At 39.9% G+C, this 23979-nt stretch overlaps 1 protein-coding gene across 1 annotated transcript; it reads left to right on the top strand.

Annotated features, from left to right (window-relative positions):
• The first annotated feature begins 1639 nt into the window (after positions 1 to 1639).
• LOC135363160 (rho GTPase-activating protein 20-like) lies at positions 1640 to 7258 on the top strand. The gene is made up of 3 exons (XM_064583848.1): positions 1640 to 3292; positions 4675 to 4836; positions 6342 to 7258. Exons 1-3 carry the CDS (start codon positions 3251 to 3253, stop codon positions 6453 to 6455), a joined length of 318 nt encoding a protein of 105 aa, XP_064439918.1. The 5' UTR covers positions 1640 to 3250; the 3' UTR covers positions 6456 to 7258.
• The last annotated feature ends 16721 nt before the right edge of the window (positions 7259 to 23979 follow it).

The following is a 23979-nucleotide window of genomic DNA, read 5'->3' on the forward strand; positions in this document are numbered from 1 at the left end:
CGTTTGTATAGCCCCAAGCGTTCTTTACCCACCTGATTTCGGCACCTTGGAACTGGAAGACAACTTGATAAAAAAGGTAATGAGAGCTCTCATTTTTGTCCCCCAGGGGGTAGAATCCCTACTTTGAACCGGACATGTGCAGTAGTAACTCTGACGGATGGAACTTTGTCAAGTGCACATTTTCATTAGGCCCCTGTGGAGTGGCAGAGTTCTTTAAGCTACTCTGGCGGGGTCTGGGAAGGGGTGTCGTTAAATGGGAAACTCGGAGCAGTCGAGTCACTTCTTCCCCCTCCAGGAGACTAAACACTAGACTGACTAAAGGAGAGAGAGAAGAGTCATGTGATACGATAGAAAAGAACCTGGGCTTTGGAGCTTCACCAGTCAAGGTTCAACTCTCAGCCTAATCCCTGAGGGACTCGTAACCTTGGGCAAAGCCATGGTTTCCTCACTACACAATGGCGACAACAGCCAGCTCCTCTAGTCATCACTGGCACATCCTGGGTGGCTTGGGCAATATGAGCCCCCATGCCTCCAAACACATTGGCCTTCCTCTGCCAATTGTGGCTCATCTAGAAAAGTACTCGGCTACTATTTCACCTCTGCTACGTCATATGGAAACTAGCAAGAGATTCCAGAATATCCTAATAAGATGACAGGTCTTCCCCAAGCTCACCCAGAGAGAGCGAGCATGAGGCAAAGCAATGCGTGAGAAGGGACTGAAGTTAGACAGACAGATACGTTTTCTCTCCTGCTGTGTGGGTTTTCCCTCACAACCCCACCAAAATCCCTGCTTCCCAACTTTATGATACTTCTTCATTTAAGAAATGGTTTTCTTAAGTTGTCATTCATACTTTATAAAGTTTCATAAGATGGTATACATCAGTTACAGCTCAGTAAAACTGAAAACAAAATTTAAAAGCAAAAAATAAGTAAACTTTAATAAGGTAGGCTACTTTGAAAATTATCCTTGTTTTATTTATTTTTTGATATGTATTTATTTGAGAGAGGGAAAGAGAGAGCGTGAGCGGGGCAGGGGCAGAAGAAGAGGGAGAGGGAGAGGGAGAAGCCCAAGCCCATTCCCCGCTGAGCACGGAGCCCAAAGTTGGCTCCATGTGGGGCTGCATCGCACCACCGTGAGATCGTGATCTGCGCCACAATCAAGAGTCAGACGCCCAACTGAGGGGCCCCGAAATTTATCCTAGGCTTAAAGACATAACCACTGATCCCAAAATGTTAGCTCTTAAACTAGGTCACGCATTATAACTTTAGCCCACCGATGGGCAGTATTTTAAAATGTGTACCCAAAGTACACGGGAAAGTATCACTCTAAGTTATTTCTGAGAGAACTCTGGTTTCTATGTGTTTCTGTTTTTTTGTGTTTTTTTTTAAACTTTTATTTATTTACTTGACTGAAAGAGACACAGCGAGAGAGGGAACACAAGCAGGGGGAGTGGGAGAGGGAGAAGCAGGCTTCCCGCTGAGCAGGGAGCCCGATGTAGGGCTGATCCCAGCACCCTGGGATTATGACCTGAGCCGAACGCAGACGCTTAACCGACTGAGCCACCCAGGCGCCCCTGGTTTCTACGTATTTTTATCAACTCTGAATTTTTCTGAGAAGTCCTTCCCATTTTTTCTTAGATCCAAGGTCTGTATACAAAATGTGATTTATAACTATGCCCTATGGAAAAGAGCACCCCATTCTTGTCTTTTTGTGTTACAGATTTGTCTTGTACAATTTCTCATTGAAAATTGCCTCAGGATATTTGGAGAAGACATCACTTCCCTCTTGGGCGAGAACTCAATGAGTCGTGGTAACAGCGAGAAGGCTGCAGGTACCGGGAGTATTTTAATTGGCTTTAGTGAGAAGCAGACAGCAAGGTTGCCAGGGGTCATGGGAGATGCTTAGACAGAGCTGTTCTGGAGCCCAGAGCATCGCCAGGGCAAGGATTTCCATGGGCTCCTTCTTCCGAAGGCTGGCTCACTGGTCGGGGGAGGTTCCACACTGTTGTGAGACCAAAGAAAGGACAAGATGAGATGTCTGACTTAAAGAAGTTTCTAGTGTAGATCATAAGGGCATTAGGACACTTCATGGTATGCTACAGTGTTTGGGAATTTTTTCTAACAAAATTCTAAATGGGTTCTCTCTCTCTCTCTCTATATATACACATATATATATAACATCATACATATATATGTAGTTATATATATATAATATATAATTAGATACTTATTCTATATAAATATATAATCATAACATATATATTTATGTATATTAGATGTGCTCTGGTTGAATCCAGAGCAAGGGCCTTTCTTCCCCTCCCTCCTCTTTTGGCTCAGGGGCTCTTGAGGCACCACAGGAATCCAGTGCCCTTTGAATCGGGTTGAAAAGAACTGGGCATCATTGAGAAAAAAGGACTTGACTTGATGTCAAACAACCTCTCCAGAGTGTAAATTCCTATGCCCCCATTTCCCAGCTATATTATATTTGGCCAGTTATTCCAGCTCAGCATCAGTTTATTCATCTCTAAAATGTAGGTAAAAATAATGTCTAAATCTTAGAATTGTGGTAAACACTCTATAAGATGATGGATGTAATCCAAGAAAAACCCATTAATAGGAGTAGCAGAAGTGCTCCTGACACCAGAGGTAGTATGATTTGAGCCTAGCTAATCACAGCTACCTGGCAGCAGTCCACCTTAGAAGGTAGACTTTCGATTCAGAACCTGGAGACACGTATCATCAATCCCTCCATATTTCTGACATTTCTTGGTTTTATGATGCTTACCACATTGCTTTGAGGAAATCTATAGGAAAATACAAGTCATTAGGAATTAAGATGAGCCTGGAGCACATGGGTGGCTCAGTTGTTAAGTGTCTGCCTTCAGCTCAGGTCATGATCCGGGGGTCCTGGAATCGACCCCCGCGTTGGGCTCCCTGCTCTGAGGGAAGCCTGCTTCTCCCTCTCCCCCTCCCCCTGCTTGTGTTCCCTCTCTCGTTGTCTCTCTCCCTCTGTCAAAATATGAATAAAATCTGTAAAAAAAAAAAAAAAAAAGGAAAAAGAAGGTTCAGCGTATTAAACAACAACTACTACTACTAGTACTCTCTCTTCTTCTTAGACTCCGGCCGGAAGACTGTGAAAAGCCATTTTTTCAGAGACAGGGCCTTTTGGTGGGGCTCCCGCACTTGCCAGCTCACCCAGTGCACAGCCCCACCTTCCGCAAAGCCAGGACAGCTCTTTGGAGTTTCCCTCATGGATATCTGTGATAAAGACAACCTGCCCTTTCCAATTCTGGTAGGTCATCTCCTTTTGGTCTTCTATAGCCCTCCTGAGGAGCGGAAACTGAAAGGCCAAGCGTCCTCATCCAAATCTATCCCCAAATGGAGAAGTCATTACATAGTCCCTGGCTTTGGCAGAGAAGCTCTGTTACTGTTATTTCAAAGAACAGAATCTGATTTAGGTCCAGCAGACTCATGAGGCAAATACAAAAGGAAAAGACATTCTTGTCCATTCCACTTCTGTCTTGTTTCCACAAAGACCCATGGAGGCCTGTTCAGATCAGTCAAAATGGACTCTGTGTATGTGAGTCTCTGAGAGTCCACCTCATCTTCACACTCTCCCTTCATTGCCTTCCTGCTCACATGAGTCTCAAGTCTCCTTCAGCAGAGTCTACTCAGTCTAACAACTGTAAACATCTGACACGAGCATAGACTCATCCTCTGGCAAATAGGAATCTGTTAATCCTAACAGAGTATGTCAAATGAAAGCCACAGAGTTTGGCCCGTGTTATCTCAAACTGCTGTAGTGAATTGTCAGTGTGTACATTCACTGAGTATTCGGTATCTCTGCAAGCACTGTACGGTATGTAGGGAACGTTCTGCTAGCTATGAAGAAATATATCACCTTAGCTAGCATGTTACCTGCTAGCTACTACCCCAGGTCCATGCATCACAGCATATTTAGGGGCTAGCTAGGATTATCATCCTCCGCACTGCCTAAACGAATCAGAAAAGCCTCAGTACAGGATGTGTGTGCCCCAGCTCACACAATAGATAAGTAGCATAATAGACTTCAGATCCGTTGGATTCCCTGAGTCCAGCCCTTATTAAGTTTCTACACAGCAGGGAGAGGACATGAAGATAGAGCAAAAGACAATGAAAGACTCATGAGAAGGGAGGGTAATCAGAGAAGGAGAAGAGAGTTTCTGAGCCTGACTTTAAAAGAGGGAAGGAAATAGAACAAGTAGGAAAGGAGTATAGAGTCACTTAAAGAGAAATAAACAAATGGGAAATGAGTATTTCCTAAATAGACTTCCATACTTGGGGAAGAGCATCTATGTAGGGAATAATTAGAAAAAAATGCTAAAGTAGGAAACAGATGGTGATTCCCCAAAGGCTTTGAAGCAGAAAAGTTTGATTTAAAAGTGGAAACTCAGTGGAAAGGAAAATCTGATTAAAAGAAGTGTTTAAAATGTTTGAGTGTATGACTGTAAAATAGATATTTCGGTAGAAAGTATATAGAGAGACACTTAAAAAAAAAAAATCTAAATTGACTTTAGTCCTTCCAGCTCAAAAACAGTGTACCATTACATTCCCCTCCTCTTTCAAAACGGAGGCAAGCTTGTGCTCTGCGTTTGTGGATATGAGATGCCATATACTTTTCTTTTCTTCCTACAGGATATGCTTTCCTTTATTAATCAAAAAGGGCCACTCACAGAAGGCGTCTTCCGCAAATCAGCCAATATAAAATCCTGCAGAGTCCTAAAGAAAAAACTAAATTCTGGGGTCAAAGTGAACCCGTACAGTGAATCTGTTCATGTGGTCGCATCCGTCTTAAAGGTAGGGAAGGTTCTAGCATTATCCACACGTGAGTAACTGAAGCTATGATTGGTTTCCTTCATCATGACTGCTCAAGAACTGTAATGGGCATAATAGATTAAGAACCTGACAAGCTGAAAATGCTTGACAAAATCAAAATTTAAGGAAGCTACTTTAGGAGTTAAAAGCCCCATGTGTTAGAAATACTTTCTGTTTTCACTACACACCGCCCTCCCCACCTCCACTCCTGAAGTCTCCATGCAAAATACTAATACTGAAATGACTACTAGTCATGATAATAAATTTCAAAATACGCACTGACACAAACACACTGTTTACCGAAGCAGACATCCTCACCACCCTGCTAATGATGGCAAAGTTTCCAAAAGAAATGGAGCAGGGAAAAAATTTAATCCATCCACCTTGGCACTAATTAACAGCTCTGAACAACCCTATGTTAATGTAGTAATGAGTACAGTCTTTGAATCTCAGTCACATTTGGTCTTCCCTTGTCCCCCGTTAATGTTCGAAGATGGGATAAATAGCAAATGACTTAGGTAACCACTCCTACTCTGGGGCCATAGTGATATCCAGTAGTAATATACATGTAGGCATTGGGAGACAGGAGAAGAATGATGATACACTAGGTAGCAAGGTGAGCGTTGCCCTCTGTAAGGTGCACACATGGAATCGATTTTTTAGCAAGAGTTAGGAGGTTCCTTCCTGATTCTGTGTTATCAGCACCGACTAGGAAGAGGGTGTGCACTTGTGGGTATGGTGCTTAGACATTTCTAAAGTTTCCTCTTCCTGAAGTTGACGGATCTTGGTGGAGAATCAGACTCTGCAACCTTGGCCTTGATAATATCATGGCAAACTAACTGGACAATTGTCCTAAACTAGAAATGAATCTATCCTCAGGACCACAGTGAGTCTGCCATTAGACTCTCGACTTTTAGACAGTTAAGAAAAGGAAGAATGAAGCAATTGTGAGAGTAGCTTTCTTCCAGGGAGCACGCATACCCCGAGTGAGAAGACCTAGTTCTTTCCTAATATGTGTGCAAGAGCCCACCTGTTTGTGTTTTGATTGTTTCAGGCCTTTTCTTGCTAGAGTTAAGAGTTAGCACCTTGTCTAAAACAAGCAACATGGGTATGTGTATTTCTGTCCAGGAAGCTAATAGGATTTAGGATAGTCTATAGCCAGACCCTGTCAGTTTGTGGTACTTTGCAAAAAAAAAAGCACTCACACAAAATAAGTTCCAGATGATAGAAGGGAGCTTTATCTTCATTTCCACCACAGGCTAAGCTCTGCTTTTATGCCTCTAAGTTTTAGCGGGAGAAAATCCAAGCACCTGCTCCCGCGTGAGCAAGTCAATGGAAAGTCGGAGCCGAGCTCCGTGTGGGTCCCAGTTTGGGTATCTGTGAAGGAAGTGGGGACTGAACTGAATTTTTTAACTACATATTTTCTCTGGAATATTTCCAATAAATATTTTCTACAATATATATACATATTTTTTTATCTCCATAAGGACTTTCTTAGAAATATCCAAGGAAGTATATTTTTATCCGATCTCTATGACAAATGGCTCAGTGTTATTGATCAAGGCAACAAAGAGGAGAAGATAACTGCAGCCCAGAGGTAATGATGCCATAATTACTCTACTCTGGTCACATCTCCAAAATACACCCAACATACTATCAGGAAAACATTGGCTTACGTTTTGCAGCTTTGCCTACTAAAATCATGACCAACGCCAAAGAGTTTCAATTCTTCACACCCATGGGGTCCAGCTTCAGAATAGAGGCATGCTTTAGGGCTATTATTGTTCTTCTCCTGATCTTATTAATGTGGACTCCTTGGCCATTTTACCCCTTCTGGATCCATGAAAGTGGTAGACGAAATTCCCTGGTCCAAGACAGATGCTAGAGCATTGACTTCCAGGGCTATGACCTTAAAAGTCTGTGAAACATTTAACTAAGCAGAGAAGTTGTTATCTGGCTCAGGAACTGAATTCAGTGCAACAATTTTGTATACCTTCACCTGGAACTCTGCTAGAGCGGGTTGTGTGCTAGATATACAAGGATGTACCCTGTACCCTGTCTCTTTTTCCAACCTCTTAAGTGGGATCACTTACCTAATTTAAAAGTGTGTTTTTCTGACTTTAGGCTTTTAGCCCAGCTGCCAAGAGCAAATGTTGTTCTCTTGCGATACCTTTTTGGAGTGCTATACAACATTGAGCAACATTCCTCATCCAATCAGATGACAGCTTATAATTTATCCGTTTGTATAGCCCCAAGTGTTCTTTACCCACGTGATTCCAGCAGCTTGGAATTGGAAGACAACTTGATAAGAAAGGTAATGAGAGCTCTCATTTTTGTCCCCCAGGGGGTAGAATCCCTACTTTGAACCAGACAAGTGCAGTAGTAACTCTGACGGATGGAACTTTGTGAAGTGCACATTTTCATTAGGCCCCTGTGGAGTGGGAGAGTTCTTTATCCTACTCTGGCGGGGTCTGGGAAGGGGTGTCGTTAAACGGGAAACTCGGAGCAGTCGAGTCACTTCTTCCCCCTCCAGGAGACTAAACACTAGACTGACTAAATGAGAGAGAGAAGAGTCGTGTGATACGATAGGAAAGAACCTGGGCTTTGGAACTTCACCAGTCAAGGTTCAACTCTCAGCCTAATCCCTGAGGGACTCGTAACCTTGGGCAAAGCCATGGTTTCCTCACTACACAATGGCGACAACAGCCAGCTCCTCCGGTCATCACTGGCACATCCTGGGTGGCCTGGGCAATATGAGCCCCCATGCCTCCAAACACATTGGCCTTCCTCTGCCAATTGTGGCTCATCTAGAAAAGTACTCAGCTACTATTTCACCTCTGCTACGTCATATGGAAACTAGCAAGAGATTCCAGAATATCCTAATAAGATGACAGGTCTTCCCCAAGCTCACACAGAGAGAGCCAGCATGAGGCAAAGCAATGCGTGAGAAGGAACTGAAGTTAGACAGACAGATACGTTTTCTCTCCAGCTGTGTGGGTTTTCCCTCACAACCCCACCAAAATCCCTGCTTCCCAACTTTATGATACTTCTTCATTTAAGAAATGGTTTTCTTAAGTTGTCGTTCATACTTTATAAAGTTTCATAAGATGGTATACATCAGTTACAGCTCAGTAAAACTGGAAACAAAATTTAAAAGCAAAAAAATAAGTAAACTTTAATAAGGTAGGCTACTTTGAAAATTATCCTAGTTTTATTTATTTTTTTGATATGTATTTATTTGAGAGAGGGAAAGAGAGAGTGTGAGAGGGGCAGGGGCAGAAGAAGAGGGAGAGGGAGAGGGAGAAGTCCAAGCCGATTCCCTGCTGAGCACGGAGCCCAAAGTTGGCTCCATGTGGAGCTGGATCTCACCACCATGAGATTGTGATCTGCGCCGAAATCAAGAGTCAGACTCCCAACAGAGGGGCCCCGAAATTTATCCTAGGCTTAAAGACGTAACCACTGATCCCAAAATGTTAGCTCTTAACCTAGGCCACGCATTATAACTTTAGCCCACGGATGAGCAGTATTTTAAAATGTGTACCCAAAGTACACGGGAAAGTATCACTCTTTCTAAGTTATTTCTGAGAGAACTCTGGTTTCTATGTGTTTTTGTTTTTTGGTTTTTTCTTAAGCTTTTATTTATTTACTTGACTGAGAGAGACACAGCGAGAGAGGGAACACAAGCAGGGGGAGTGTGAGAGGGAGAAGCATGGTTCCCGCTGAGCAGGGAGTGTGATGTAGGGCTGATCCCAGCACCCTGCTTTCATGACCTGAGCCGAAGGCAGACGCTTTACCGAGTGAGCCACCCAGGTGCCCCTGGTTTCTACGTATTTTTATCAAGTCTGAATTTTACTGGGAAGTCCTTCCCATTTTTTCTTAGATCCAAGGTCTGTATACAAAATGTGATTTATAACTATGCCCTATGGAAAAGAGCACCCCATTCTTGTCTTTTTGTGTTACAGATTTCTCTTGTACAATTTCTCATTGAAAATTGCCTCAGGATATTTGGAGAAGACATCACTTCCCTCTTGGGCGAGAACTCAATGAGTCGTGGTAACAGCGAGAAGGCTGCAGGTACCGGGAGTAATTTAATTGGCTTTAGTGAGAAGCAGACAGCAAGGTTGCCAGGGGTCATGGGAGATGCTTAGACAGAGCTGTTCTGGAGCCCAGAGCATCGCCAGGGCAAGGATTTCCATGGGCTCCTTCTTCCGAAGGCAGGCGCACAGGTCAAGGGAGGTTCCACACTGTTGTGAGACCAAAGAAAGGATAAGATGAGGTCTCTGACTTCAAGAAGTTTCTAGTGTAGATCATAAGGGCATTAGGACTCATCATGGTATGCTACAGTGTTTGGGAATTTCTCTAACAAAATTTGAATGGGTGCCATATATATATGTCATATCATACATATATGTTTAGTTATATATATAATATATAATTAGAAATTTAGAATATCTAATTTTTAAACACAATGTATATACTTATGTATATTAGATGTGCTCTGGTTGAAGCCAGAGCAAGTGGCCTTTCTTCCCCTCCCTCCTCTTTTGGCTCAGGGGCTCTTGAGGTACCACAGGATTCCAGTGTCCTTTGAACTGGGTTGAAAAGAACTGGCATCAGTTCTTTCTCTCTAAAATTGTGGATAAAAATATTGTCTAAATCTTAGAATTGTTGTAAAGATTAAATAAGGTGATGGATGTAAAATAAATTTCAAAAAAAAGCCATTAATAGGACTAGGAGAAGTGCCCCTGAGACTAGAGCTAGTATATTTGAGCCTAGCTAATCACAGCTAACTCGTAGCAGTCCACCTTATAATAGACTTTCGATTCAGAACTTGGAGACACATCTCATCAATCCCTCTATATTTTTGACATTTCTTGGTTTTATGACGTTTTTGTCATTGCTTTGAGGAAATCTTTAGGAAAATACATGTCATCAGGAATTAAGATAAATCTAGTGTAGTGTCTGAGAATATGCTTATATAAGACAACTGTTTATTCTTCATTTCAGTAGTGTCAGGAAATCAACCTCTTGAATCCAAGCCAGTGAGAGTGAGAGTGATTTACAAAAAGGCACAACTGCAGAATGATACGAAGACCCCATCTGGCATGGTTCCACCCAGCTACCTGTCTACAGTTTTCTAAGTCACTGAAGACTACCATCTACATAATGACACTTGACTCATTCCGTATAGAAAATAAAATGAACTGTTTTTCCAATGAATGAAAAATGAGCCCCTTCCAAGGAACTTGCTCATCCCATTAGAATTTTTCTTTTGCCTCATCTCATATTATCCATATTGAGGAAATCTTCCCACAAAGTATCTCCTCTGTCTTCAATACCTACCATCTCATATTATGTACTTTGTTGCATTGTAGTGTATTGCATATTTTTATACTGATGCAATAAAAGTAATTCCATCACTCAGTGGGTTAGACATCCATTTTACTTGTTTATGATTCATATCAACACTTCAGTGGAGGCTCATCTGAGCAGTTCTGGTCTCAGCTGAGGTCACTTGAGCACCTGCAGTCAGCTGGCAGCTCATCTCGAGCTAACCTAGGAGTCTGTTTATTGGTGTTGGCTCTCAGCTGGTCCCCATGTCTTCAACGATCTAGCCTGTCCTGCATATGGTGGAGGAAGAGTTGCCAGAAGCAAGAAAGGCTTTTCAAGAGTTAATGTGGGAGAGGACTGTGCAAAGCACCATGCCAAAGACAGTGATTTACAAGACAAGGAGGTATTCATTATTTATTAAGACCACACATGATAATCAAAGCTCAAGGCAGCACCACTACTACACACATCCTTTTATTCATCGGCTTTTAATCCTCAGTGGATTATAATCAGCATTTCCTAAAAGGCATTCAAAGTGTGGTAGGAAGTATCTTTGAAATAGTAACTGATTTTTTACCTCAGGTATTCTTTGCCTCTATCCTTGTCCCGGTCTTAAGCTGTCTTACGGACAACTAGATCACTTCCTCAGGGAATAGAAGCTATAGGAGAATATGAGGAAAAGGGAGCCCTTTGTTGCTTATGAGTTTTAAAAATTTAGCTTTCTAGGAAACAAAACTTACTCATGGCATAGAGTAGAAGATTTAGGTGGAAATCTCATGGGAAAAGCCCAAAATCATTAGGTACATGGGACATCTGCCCCTTTTCCTGGATAGAAGCCAAAAGAAAGCAGGAAGGCCTCACAGAATAGCTAATTGACTTGTCTAAGAAAGACGGGGCCCCTGTGGGTCCACATAGAGTTTCTTATACCTCAGCATGGAACAGATCAGTAAGAAAAGTATTCCCATCAATTCCAGAATAGTATGGAAGAACTACAGAGAGCCACCAGGTTTGAAAGACATGTCTCAACAACAGTAGTACTGACCAATTCCCCAGGACCAGAGAACAGTTAGGACATCTCAGCAGATGCTAGTATACATCAATGACCCAAAGCAGCAGATAAGTGCCACCTCGCCATTTCATAGCCTTCTAACTCCCTGGCACTAGAAGACTCCAGAACATAGACACACTCCTGGGGGAAATTAAGAGATCCTGAATTTCTACCAATCTGGGAACAGAGAATCAAACTAGACACCAAGCGAGCTATTTAAAAACACAGAATTGGACATTTATTACATATGTCAATGTATACATTGAGGTTGGTATCAATATATATAGAATATATGATCCAAGCACAGTTTTCCTAGAAAGGGTTCCCTGGTCAAATAGGTTAGGGAAATTCTGTATTTTCCTTTTGAAGTCAAATGCTCCAGTTTTTTCCACACTTATTTGACATTGCTTGGCCCTTTTGGAGTAACCCCATTAATTAATGATCCTGGGAACATACATTAATAAACATCGCTCTGAATTTATTTCTTCTTAACTCACAGATTTTACCATTTCACTCACCTGCTAAGAAGCCATCAATAGATCTTTGAATTTTTGTTTTTTTTTTCAGAAAAAAATGTCCTTTTTTAGATCCTCCACAATGCAACCTGCTCTAGTAATCAATTTTGTCTTCACTCTTTCCCATTGTAGATCCTTTGCTTTAGCTAGGTCAGAAACGTTACTGGTCCCTGAATAAGTCACACTCACTTTTCTAACTATAATCCTCACCTCTCCTTGGTCTCTACGTTTCCACCCACTAACTAGGTAGCCATCTGGGTTCTCCACTCCCAGAATTTCACAAAGCCTTCCTGATCTCAAATTAATTGTTCTTTACATGAGCGCTTGCCCCTACTAGACATTGGCTCGTATGCTGCTTTGCACCGTCAGGAATTATGCCAGTGTGTTCATACATTATTCAGCAAATCCAAATTCCTGTGGTAAACAACTGTATCTTGTGTTAGTTTTATATTACTTTTAATGCCTGGCTAAATTTCTACTCAAAAAAATATGAATGAATATGTTCAATTTTCGAAGGGTGTAGAGATTTTATACACATTGGTAGCAACTGCAAGTTTTAAAACTGAAGAGGTAGAATACAGCACATATGGAATTTCAATGGGTGGCAATAAGACATCATCAGTTTGACCAATTTTTTTAGATATGACTTCACAGCCTTATTCACAAGTTCTGGGATATATTATTTTTATTCATTATGTAAAAAATCTGATATCGGTGTGATGCATTTGGGAATAATTGCATTTTTGTATTAAATTTCTTCTAAATATCAACAATCCAGAATAAAAGGGGCAAAAAAACATGGCTGGGCAATGCATCTGTGAGTTTTTAAGCCAAGGAAGATATTAAAAAAAAAAAAAAATTGAAAAGAAGAGGAGCTAGAAATACCAGAAGGTAAAGAAAAGCTGAAATTGAACTTATTTGTCAATGGCAACTCAAGAGATTCCTGACCTAGGAAAATGGTTAATAAATGTTAGTATTTCCTTCAGGAGACTCAAGCATAATGTCTCCTTGAGAATAACAATTTATTTCTTAAATTTGAGGAAAAGATCCTAGGAACTCTGATAAACTGTAAAAGAACTTAATTGCCTAATCTAGAATGAATAAAAGGCAATTAGACATTCTGATATTGGCCTTTACCGTACCTGGGAGTAAGATGTGTGTAGTCATCAGTCAATCTGCACTTAGTGATGTAGTTAAGGTTAAACATCTCCAGAAGTAAAATAAAGGTACTTAGAATGACTCTCCTATTTTATTCCAGAAAGAAAGCGACTCACAGGCTACCAATATCAGCAAATTAATATCATGGATGGTTGGGATTAATTACCATGATAAATTAAGTGGGATATATATATAATCACTCAATGTTTATTCCACAAAAGCAACATGTAAGAATTTGGTGAGTGGAATATATATTAGTACAAGAAGCCACTTCTTTTCAGAGAGCACTGAACGATGCCTTTTATATTTTTCTGTAATTCTTTCTATGCTTAAGCCGAATGGGCCAGTAATACTCTGAAGATTTATAGTGGATGGTGACTCTATTTTCCAGTTTTGTTTTGTTTTACTTACCCACAACATAATTGGTGCTAAGAAAAAATTGGCTTCCTTATGGTCCTGGGCCTAAATGTCAGTATTAATTTAGTTGGCTTAATCTTTTAAAAATGGTATCATTCCTTTGTCAAATAAAAGAAACAACTAGAAAACCAAACTGTCAAAGGAAAGTTATAATTTCCTAAAATGGAAAAAGAGAAACTGCTTTGTAAGAATGGGAGTTTTTCCAAAATGTAAAAATATAAAACTAGTTGGGAAAGAAAAAACAAAACAACACCGTCTTCAGGATAGTGATTACCTCTGTGGAAGGAAAGAATGGGATTGAGTAAAGGGGGAAAAAAGAAACTTCAAGCACACATATATTAATTTAATTTCTTGAAAGATTTAAAAATGCTAACATTTCACCACGTGCTTCACACTTCTTAAGAAAATGTTAGAGGTGACTTTATTACATAAATATCCACAACATACCCATGCATACACACACACACACACACAATTTGTATATATAAACATACAAAACATTGTTAAATGAATAAGTAAACTACAGAAATTCTTATCATTCAGCAATTTTATCTTTTTACCATAGGTTTTGTGATTCCTCTGTATGGATGACCTGGTTCACTCCGTCTAGTATTCCATTATATGATAATGCATTTATGTGTGTACACATCTACCTTGATCAAACTTTCTAGAGGCTTGCCTAGTTTATTAGCTTTCAAAGAAATAGATTTTAAAAATCATCTCCATTAATGTTTTTTCCTAGGTTATTAATTTGTGTTTTGCTTTTACCATTCTGTTGCTTCAACTTTCTTACTGTTTTCACTTCTTCATCTAGCTTCTTGGATTAAATGCTAGCTCATTTAAATTTAGTAAATATATTTAATAAGACTATTCATAACTTCTAAGTACTGCTTTATCTATATCTCACAAATTTTTCATATTTTAGTTTGTTGATAAAACCATTACAGTTTATGATTCTCTTTGTGAAGTATTTTTTCACTTACTCATTGTTTAAGCTTTTGTTTTTTTCAGATTTTCTAACCTATAGGATTTTAATTACTAGTGGTAGTAGTTAATTTCTAAATAAATTACATAGTAATTAGATAATATGGTTTGAATAACTATGACTTTTTGTGACTGAGAGTATACAGTTAATTTGATACATATCTAATGTGTTGCATGCATGCTTTAGGAGAATGTGTATCCTCTGTTGTGTTGTCTTTTGGGTGCAGGCATATGTAAATTCACAATTATGTCCTATGCGTTCCTCAGATTCTCTGTATGTTCTCCAAATATGTGGTTTCTGAAAGAGGTGTTAAATTTTGCCATTATGCTTACATGAGCTTTTCAATTTTATTTTGTAATTCTGAATTTTTGTAGTTGTTGGCTTTTGGTGTTTTATAGTTTAACTCTATATTGTTAGGCAAATACAAATTTATAACTTCTATAGCCTTTTCATGAAGTATAGCTTATTTGCTTTATTCACATTAATGTGTTGACTTCATATTCTATTTTGACAGATATTGTTGCACCAGCTCTTTTTTGGTTCATATATGCTTAGTATATTTCTTTTTTTTCCTTTTTATATTTTCTGTTTCAGAGTGTGTTTGTGTGCATGTGTGTATAGCAGTGTGCCTTATAAGCAGCATATAACTGATTTTTTTATATCCATGCTGATAATTTCTGATTTTTAATAGAGTGATTTAATCTATTTACATTTATTGTCGTTACAATGTACTTTGAGTTACACTGACCACCTTATTTTGTATTTTTCTTTCATCAGAGATTTCTCCTGGTTTCTTTTTTCTTCCTTTCCTAATTTTTATGTGTGTACACATCTACCTTGATCAAACTTTCTAGAGGCTTGCCTAGTTTATTCATGCAGGCTAATTTTTGTTGGATTGATAATTAAAGTTTAGTATTTTCTCTATCAATTTTTATTTATATATATTAAAATTTCTCAGCTATTATATCTTTGACTAATTTGCTGCAATATCCCTCTATTATCTTTTACTAGAATCCACTAAAATTTTATGAAACGGTGATTCTCAAAGGACACTCCATATAAACAACTCTTTTAATTTTTCTCTTTATACTGCATCCTGAGTAAACTTCTCAGTTCTTTCTTCCAGTTTATTAATTCTTTAACTTTGGACATTCTAGAGTTAATTCTTTTAGTTTCATGTCTTTTTTTCACGCCTATATGTTTTCTGGGATTACTAATCAGATCTTTTTCCTATTCATGTAATTTAAATTTTTTCAATAAAGATCATTTCAGGGGCGCCTGGGTGGCTCACCGGGCTGAGGATACGATTCTTGATTTTGGCTCAGGTCATGATCTCAGGATCCTGAGATGTATCCCCGACTGAGGCTCCCCGCTCAGCAGGTAGTCTGCTTGAGATTCTCTCTCTCTCCCTCTGCTCCTCCCTGCTCTCTCTCTCTCAAATAAATAAATAAATAATCTTTAAAAAAAAATAAACATCATTTCATTCGTTTTCCTCTCTGATTTTGGTACCAAGAAGGAGGATGCTGCTGTGACAAATACCTAAAAATGTCAAAGCAGCTTTAGAATTGGGGAAGGGGTAGAGGTTGGAGGAGTTTTGAGGGGCATGCTGGGAAAAGTCCACATTGCTGTGAAGGGAGTGTTGGTAGAAATAATAGATGTTGAAGGTGATTCTGGTAAGTGTTCAGAAATAAAAGCGAGAGCTTCAGGGATAGACTCTATCTTCTTAGAGAGTATGTAACTAATCAGAAACAGAATGTTAGAAATATGGATGTTGAACATCTTTCTGGTGAGATCTCAGATGGAAATGAAGAACATGCTGTTGGAAACTGTAAGAAAGGAGATCCTTGTTATGAAATAGCAAAGAACTTGGCTTACCTAGTGTTCTAGTGTTTTCTGGAAGGTCGAACTTGCAAGCTATAAGATTGGGTATTTACCTGAGGAGATTTCTCAGGGAAGTTTTAAAGGAGTTTGTTTCTTCCTGATTGCTCATAGTAAAATGCAAGAAGAGAGAAATGAGTTGAGGCAGGTATTAAGCAAAAGGAAATCAGGACTTGAAGATGTGGAAAATTCTCAAGTTTTCCAAAATCAGTTTGTCATTTCTACTCTAACACAGGTGCTCATGCTGTTGCTGCCCCTAGATGGTTCCTCCTGTTCTCTTCCTGTCCAAATCCAACCTATAGAGTGTCAGCTTCCCAACAAAGTCTGTCTTGATTTGTTCAGTCATGTTGGCATTTTCTCTTGTGAATTTCTATAGCCTTGTAATCATTTTCGTGTAATGTTTGTGACAGGTAGTCTTTAAGGCACATCTTTTTTTTTTTTTTTTAATTTTACATTTTCTGAAACTGAAGTACCCCCCCTGTCTGTGTATATATGTTTTGGGTTTTTTTTTTCAGCAATTCTCTGTCCGCCCTCAAATGCTTTTAAATGGATAACACATGCATAATCCATGGGTTCTAGAAAATGAGGAAGTAGGAAACTTGACTTCGCAATTGTTCTCAGGTGGTCCTCCATGGCACCTTCCAGAGCCACCAAGAGCAGGGCTAACGCAGTGGGAAAGTTAAGTAAACCAGTGGAGCCCTGCTCTGGTCACTCTTACAACCTTGAACAAGCAGCTCACCTCTTTCTTTCTTTCTTTCTTTTTTTTGTACTTTTTGGCTTTATTATTTTATTTATGGGTCTGAGGCAAAAGGTTTTGTGAACCTGAAAATATTGGTATAAATATGTAGTATGTTTTAGATTTGTCTCTCTCATTAGAACACAGGCTTCTGCACCCAAAGGGACTAGCGCAGTTATAGCTAGATAATTGGGTCAGCTTGTTCTTGATCGGTTTGTGTGCAAACATCAGACTACATCCACAGTGAGCATTCCTCTTAATCTTTTCAAACAACTGTGTGCCAATCTCCTAAATGTTAGTTTCTTTCTGTGTCTTAATTTTCTTTAAAAAGTGGTGTCTTAGGCCTCCCAGAATGAACATGAATTATTGCTCTAGTATTTATACACAGCAAGTTTTAGATTTCTTTCCAAAACACATGCATGGGTTTTAAGGAAATCTGTAAATGGCTATAATTTAAGATCAGAAAGTATTACCCTTAAGATAATATTAGAATTTGGAAGGAAAAAAACACAACTTTTATTTAGGAACTTGTTATCTCGAACATAGAATTCTGTTCCTGCAGAATTTCAAGTTATATACTTAGTTTGGATGCAAGAAGCAAATGTTGGAAAACTAGAAGTAGGTGAAGTTTGAAAAGACTACACAGGGAATGAATTTACATTATCTACTTTCCTCCTTTTATTTGGGGGGGGTGAGAGAGAAAACAAGCATACACTTTATTGTAAGAAACTGGCTCACTTGGGGTGCCTGGATGGCTCAGTCAGTTTAGCATCCAACTCTTGATTTCGGTGCAGGTCATGAGATTGAGCCCCACATCAGGCTCCATGCTCAGTGTTGAGTCTGCTTGAGATTCTCTCCCTTCCCCCTGCTTGCATGTTCTATTAATTAATTAATTAATTAATTAATTAATTAATTAATTAAAATCTTAAAAAAGTAATGGGCTCACACAATTGTGGAGGCTGGCAAGTCTGAAATCTGTAGGGCACGCTGGCAGGCTTGAAATTCAGGTAAGAGTTGATGTTACAATCTTGAGCCCAAATTCCAGGCTGGTCAGATAAATGAGAAATTTAGGCAAGGTTTCTATTTTGCAGTCTTGAGGCTGTATTTCTTCTCCTATGGAAAACTGGTCTTTGCTCTTAAAGCCTTCAACTGATTCGATGGGGCCCCCACACACTAAGGAATGTAATCTGCTTTACTCAAAGCCTACTAATTTAAATGTTAATCACACCTAAAAAATACATTCACAGCAACATCTAGACTAGTGTTTGGCCAAACTATTGGGCACCATAGCATAGCCAAGTTAACATAAAAAATTAACCATCACAGTGTCTCATTACCTATTAGGCTCTGTTTTCTGACATCTTTTCTTCACTCAGCTCTACTTAGTTTCACCTTAATCCACCAAATAAAATGCAACATGATTTCAGCCTTGTAAGGGTCTCCAATTTGCTAAAGACCTGAAATCCCCGAACTAATCAAGATTTCAGAGAGCTGTCTAGATGACACAGCCACAAAGACCAAATCTCCAGGAGCTTTGTGTGTCAGAGGTTTTCCCGCATGGTAGGTTTGGTGGAAGAGACAATGAGTGAAAGAAGTGGATTATGTGAGGCAGGTTGAGCTCAAAATGTTAACACAGATTTGTCCCTGAATTGACCTTATGGATGGTGTATCACTTGTGTCATTATTTCTAGAAGTAAATTTTCATGAAGTCTTTAAAGGAGTACCTTGGTACATATGTCAAGACTGATGAAGTGTGGGTAAGTAAAGGTGGATCTGAACTGCTCTTTCCTGCTGCATTTGGAATCTCAGTGGTCATCTCCTGGATTTGTTTAGAGCAGAACTGATACAGCACATTTCGAGCTCTCAAAATGACATTTGAATGCATTCAAATGAATGCAAGTAGCTGTATAAAGTAAGCACTAAAAAATGAGATTAACCACTGCTAGGCTTTATGAGCCCTAGCATGTTTTTCTTCTAGCACCGTGGTAATAATAAAACTTACTTGTAGAGGTCTTGGCAGTTTAAAAGCAGCACATTTGTATTTCCACATTTGAGTCTCCCTCCAAATAGCATGATGGTGGGAGGGGGGAACGCCTGGATGGCTCAGTCGTTAAGCATCTGCCTTCGGCTCAGGTCATAATCTCGGGGTCCTGGGATCGAGTCCTGCATTGGGCTCCCTGCTCGGCGGGGAGCCTGCTTCTCCCTCTCCCTCTGCTGCTCCCCCTGCTTGTGCTCTCTCTCTCTCTCTCTCTGTGTCAAATAAATAAATAAAATCTTAAAAAAAAAAAAACAAATAGAATGATGGATAAAATATTGTTCTACAGATATGGAATTTGGGATTCAGAATTCCGATTTCACTTGCTGAAGGACAAATAGTAAATACTGGGGTCAGAAGTAGATAGACCACAGCTTTTTCCACTACATCATCTACTCTGTTAAACATTCTTAATTGCTGTTCTGGGAGATAAAAGTCATTATGTTTCTAAAGGAGATTATGAACAGCACTGAACGACTTGTTTTAGTGGTAGGGGTTCTTACACAGGAAAATAAAAAGCAACTACTTGTGGCATTACTGTGAAAGCCCCTTACTATGAATTATCAGAGAAAAAAGTTAAGTTTACATGAATTTCATTGATTTAAAATGTAACATGAAAATGCTGGAAGAAAAAAGAAATGGTGTTTTTCAGTTATGATAATAAAGGAAGTAATTTTCTTTTGTGACTGGTAATTGCATTGGAAAACATTAAAAAAAAATACGTGCCACTCAAATTTAAGTAGATCTTTGAAGAAGTGGAGGAAGGAGGAGATTCATTCTGAGGATCAGCTTGATCTTTGCTTCTTTCACAGAGATCAAAAGATTTATTGTTACTTGAGAAGGAAAAGCAGAATTCAGTTAGGACTGAAATGAAGGACGCTAGGAGCAGAGTAGCTGCCTTCTGTACTTCCTAATTGGGTATCCTGTCTCCAACTAGATACTCTTAACTGATTCTTCAAATTCTTAATTTCAGTAATTAAGTCATGTAGACATCGGAAGGATGTTAACAGAGTCCAGTAAGAGCAACAGGATTCAAAGTCATTGCAAATGACTAGAGGAGCAAAGAGATGAAGGAATTGGAAAAGAGGAAAACTTTCTTCCTGGCCCTCCAAAGTCAATCTGCAATGCCTCAAATGAGTTCATTTATCATTCACAAGCTAGATAATAGGTCTCAGAAATCTCAGAACGGATTCTCTCCATATAAATCCATCCTTTGTTTTAGGTTCAAAACCTAATTATTCCCATTCTGTCATCATCAGCTCGCGGACTTCCGAGCCGTGCCCAAATCAGAATTTGCTGGCTGAAAGTATATTTAGGGGCCTGAACTTTGTGGCAGAATGTTCTTAACTTCCCTAAAATCAAACTCATCACACACAATACATTAAGTTCTGAAGTTGTGTTGTTTTTTTTTTTAATGCTTTATTTATTTATTCATGAGAGTCAGAGAGAGAGAGAGAGAGGCAGAGGCAGAGGGAGAAGCAGGCTCCCCGCCTAGCAGGGAGCCCGATGCGGGACCCGATCCCAGGACCCGATCCCAGGACCCCGGGATCACGACCTGAGCCGAAGGCAGACGCCCAACCATCTGAGCCACCCAGGCGCCCCTGAAGTTGTGTTTTTTTTAAAAGCACAACCATGACAAAAGTAAGTGATAAAGCCCCAACTGCATTTCATTTCCATGACAATGAAATGTCATGGAACAATGAAATGTTCTCTGTTTCTAAGAGGATCATACGTTCTATAGCACATAATTTAAGAAGGCAAGTTTTAGAGCAGTACAGACATTCAAAATTTGGGCCATGTATTTAATTAGGTTTTAAACTGCAATTGTTATTCATTCTCCGTCTTTTGCCCTTTGCTTATCTCAGTTGACAAGCATATTCTCAATAGCCTTCCTCTTTTTCCACATATATGGAATTCCAACCATATAGAGTTGAGAATTAGGAAGGAAATTAGTATTCCCTAAACACCAGTCACTGTCCTTCATAGTGCTTCATTTTATTTACTTCAGAGCTTTCCTCAATATTGCCTCGAATGACCTTGCTCTTTTGTTCAGTTGTTCATGGTTAATTTGTCCCTCACCAGAATGTAAGTTCCATGAAAGCAGAGTCCTTCTCTGTCATGTGCTCTTCTAGATCCTGAGCCCCCAGAGGTGTGCTTGGCACACAGTAGGTATTTATGCTTTGGTTTGTGTTTGTTTTTGTTTTTGTTTAGAGAGAGAAAGCACATGTGCGTGGGGGGAAGGGGCAGAGAGAGGGAGAGAGAAAATCTTAAGTAGGCTCCACGTTCAGCATGGAGCCCGACACAGGGCTTGATCTCATGACCCTGAGATCATGACCTGAGCCAAAATCAAGAGTTGGACGCTTAACTGATTGAGCCACCCAGGCACCCTAAGGTATTAATGTTTTTTAATAAACTCCAGGCACAGGATTAGACACATTGTGAACATTACCTCATATAATTCTCAAAGTGATCTTGAATATAAATGTATTATCCCTTTTTCACACGGAGGAATCAAGCTTAAAGGAATTAACTAACTTGTCAAAAATCAAACAATTAGGAATTTAGGTCTGATGGTGTGTTCTGTTTGGGGTCCATGTTATAAGGAATGTTCCCAAAGTGGTCCATGGCTGTAAGTGAGAGGATTATGGGTAGTAAACAAAGTGGCATTAAGTAATGACAGCATTAGACCATAAGAAAAGTATTCCCTCTAAAACTTCTTTGTAATTAATTTTATTACATCAAGGATAAAGTCTCCGATTGGTGCCAGTGCCATTAATCTGGTGCTCAGATTAATGCTTCCCCAGTAATTGCTACTCTCTCCCTCTCTCTCTCCTTATTTCACTTAAGGGCGGCAGGTAAGTCTATAAAGCCAGAGTTTGTTGGCAGTGTATAAATTTTCTACAACTTAAAGCAAGTGGTTCTGGTTTCCCATTTGCAATAGTTACATAGTTCCTTCAGAAATGAAATTTTAGATAAAAGTCCTGAATTTAGGGGCGCCTGGGTGGCTCAGTCGTTAAGCGTCCGCCTTCGGCTCTGGTCATGATCCCAGGGTCCCGGGATCGAGCCCTGCATCGGGCTCCCTGCTCCTCCCTCTCCCGCTCCCCCTGCTTGTGTTCCCTCTCTCGCTGTGTCTCTCTGTGTCAAATAAATAAATAAAATATTAACAAAATAAAGTCCTGAATTTACTTAAGGAAAATATTAATGGTACAGGGGATCTATTTGGCAAAAATTGTGGAGGTGGCACAGTGTCTGGTTTAGGAAACCCTGCTCTAAAGCAAATTTACAAGGCCCTGAAATAGAAACAAGCAACAGAAGGCATTGCTATGATCGGGAAACTCAGACACATAAAATAAGTATCTCCAAAATTCTTTAGAAGTGGTGTGCTTGAGGAACAAAAAACGAACTCGACATAACTGGGGAAAATACCACTGAGATACAAATTCTGGATGTACAGTGAAGTTATAGTTCCTGACTAATGGTGCCAAAAATACAGTGGGGGACATATATAAGTAACCAGAATACAAGTAGGGAAATAAAAAATGCCCAAAAGAAGAAAAAAATACATGTGGATGTGAGAAATCACAGCTCTACGGTGTTAGTTACCTTTAATTACCTTCTGTTATCATTAAGTTTGTTAATTATAATTAATAATTATTTACAGTAATGACATATTTGTTTAAAGTCATAATACATAAATCCTATAAATATTATAAATTAACTTACTTAATTTCAATTAATAATTTTGTCATGCATGCTCAGAATAATGAGTATCCTTGCTAAGCCTATCGTATAAAAGGAGAAATAAGAACAAATAGCTTTAATCTCATTGTAGATGGCACACAAATGCAGAATATTCCCACTTGCAAAAGGGCTGGGCACTCTTTCTTATAACTAACTGCAAGAAAAGCCTCGATGGCTTTGGCAAACAGGACCTGCGAAACTGCCAACCATTTAGAAGAAATCGGAATTCATAACCCCGGTAAAGCTGCCACGTCTTTAACACGGTACCAAATCAGGGCTCCACCAAGGTATGGTGCTGCCCGAGAAACTGTCATCACTTAGTACACTTCTGCGTAAACCTCTCCCGATGAAGGGACTGGATTTGCTCTTCTAGTCTTTATGCTGACATCTGTTTGTAGGGAGTATCGGAGTCCATTCAAATGGTCCCAAAGCTGGGGCTTTCTGTGAGGCCACCTGTCCGTGGCTTGCTCCTTGTTCTGCCAGCAGCTTCCAAGGCAGAAGCTATAAGCTAATCCAGGACATCTGCCACTCTCTAGCTCCGGAGAGGCTATCTGGTGACAGGGCGGGCAGGGACCCGACAGCACAGACTCCACGTCCAAATTCTGATTCTCCCGCTTATTTGAGCGAGTTGCTTAATTTCTCGAGGCCTCAATGTCTTCAACTGCAAATTGAGTGAACGGATCTTATTAGGAGATTTTGAAAATTAAGTGAAATAAAGCAAGAGGGTATTCGGTGAGGCCGGGCACATGATAAGTGAAACGTCAGTTATCATTAGCTACTATTAGCCTGTGTTAGAAGTACAGTGTTCTCTCCTCTGGGCATTCCAGAGCCCTTGGGAAACACGAGCCTTTTCATCGGACGCTCTTGTGTCGGTCCTTAGGGTAGCGCTTCAGGCCCGCTTCCCCCATGCAACTTTTGGCTGTTTCCTCAGCCCCTCCGAGTTCTCCCCCCCTCTCTCTCTCCCCCTGTACCTCCCCGGCCAGAAGAGCGACTCTGGAGGCCCTACCTCCCTCAGTGACTCAAATCCCTCTCCTTCTGCTACACCACCAAAGAGAAAGCCTGCATTAAAATTCAAACAGGGACTTTGGTTTCTCCAGAGAGGTGACTTTCACCATAACCTCCGCAGAATCTAGTCTGGAACATTCTTCTCATTTGCCACTCGCTTTAGTTGGCTAAGAGTTCACATCGAATACAGTGCTTGTGCTAATCTTTTTATAGCCACTGGACGGCAGCTCCCTGGAAACTTCTACCTTTTGCTTCTGACAAACAGTATGTCAGACA

Source organism: Mirounga angustirostris, unplaced genomic scaffold, assembly GCF_029215605.1.
Source record: "Mirounga angustirostris isolate CCGP_5_RB_7025 unplaced genomic scaffold, mMirAng1.0.hap1 SCAF_36, whole genome shotgun sequence".
In the NCBI taxonomy this organism is placed as follows: Eukaryota; Metazoa; Chordata; class Mammalia; order Carnivora; family Phocidae; genus Mirounga; species Mirounga angustirostris.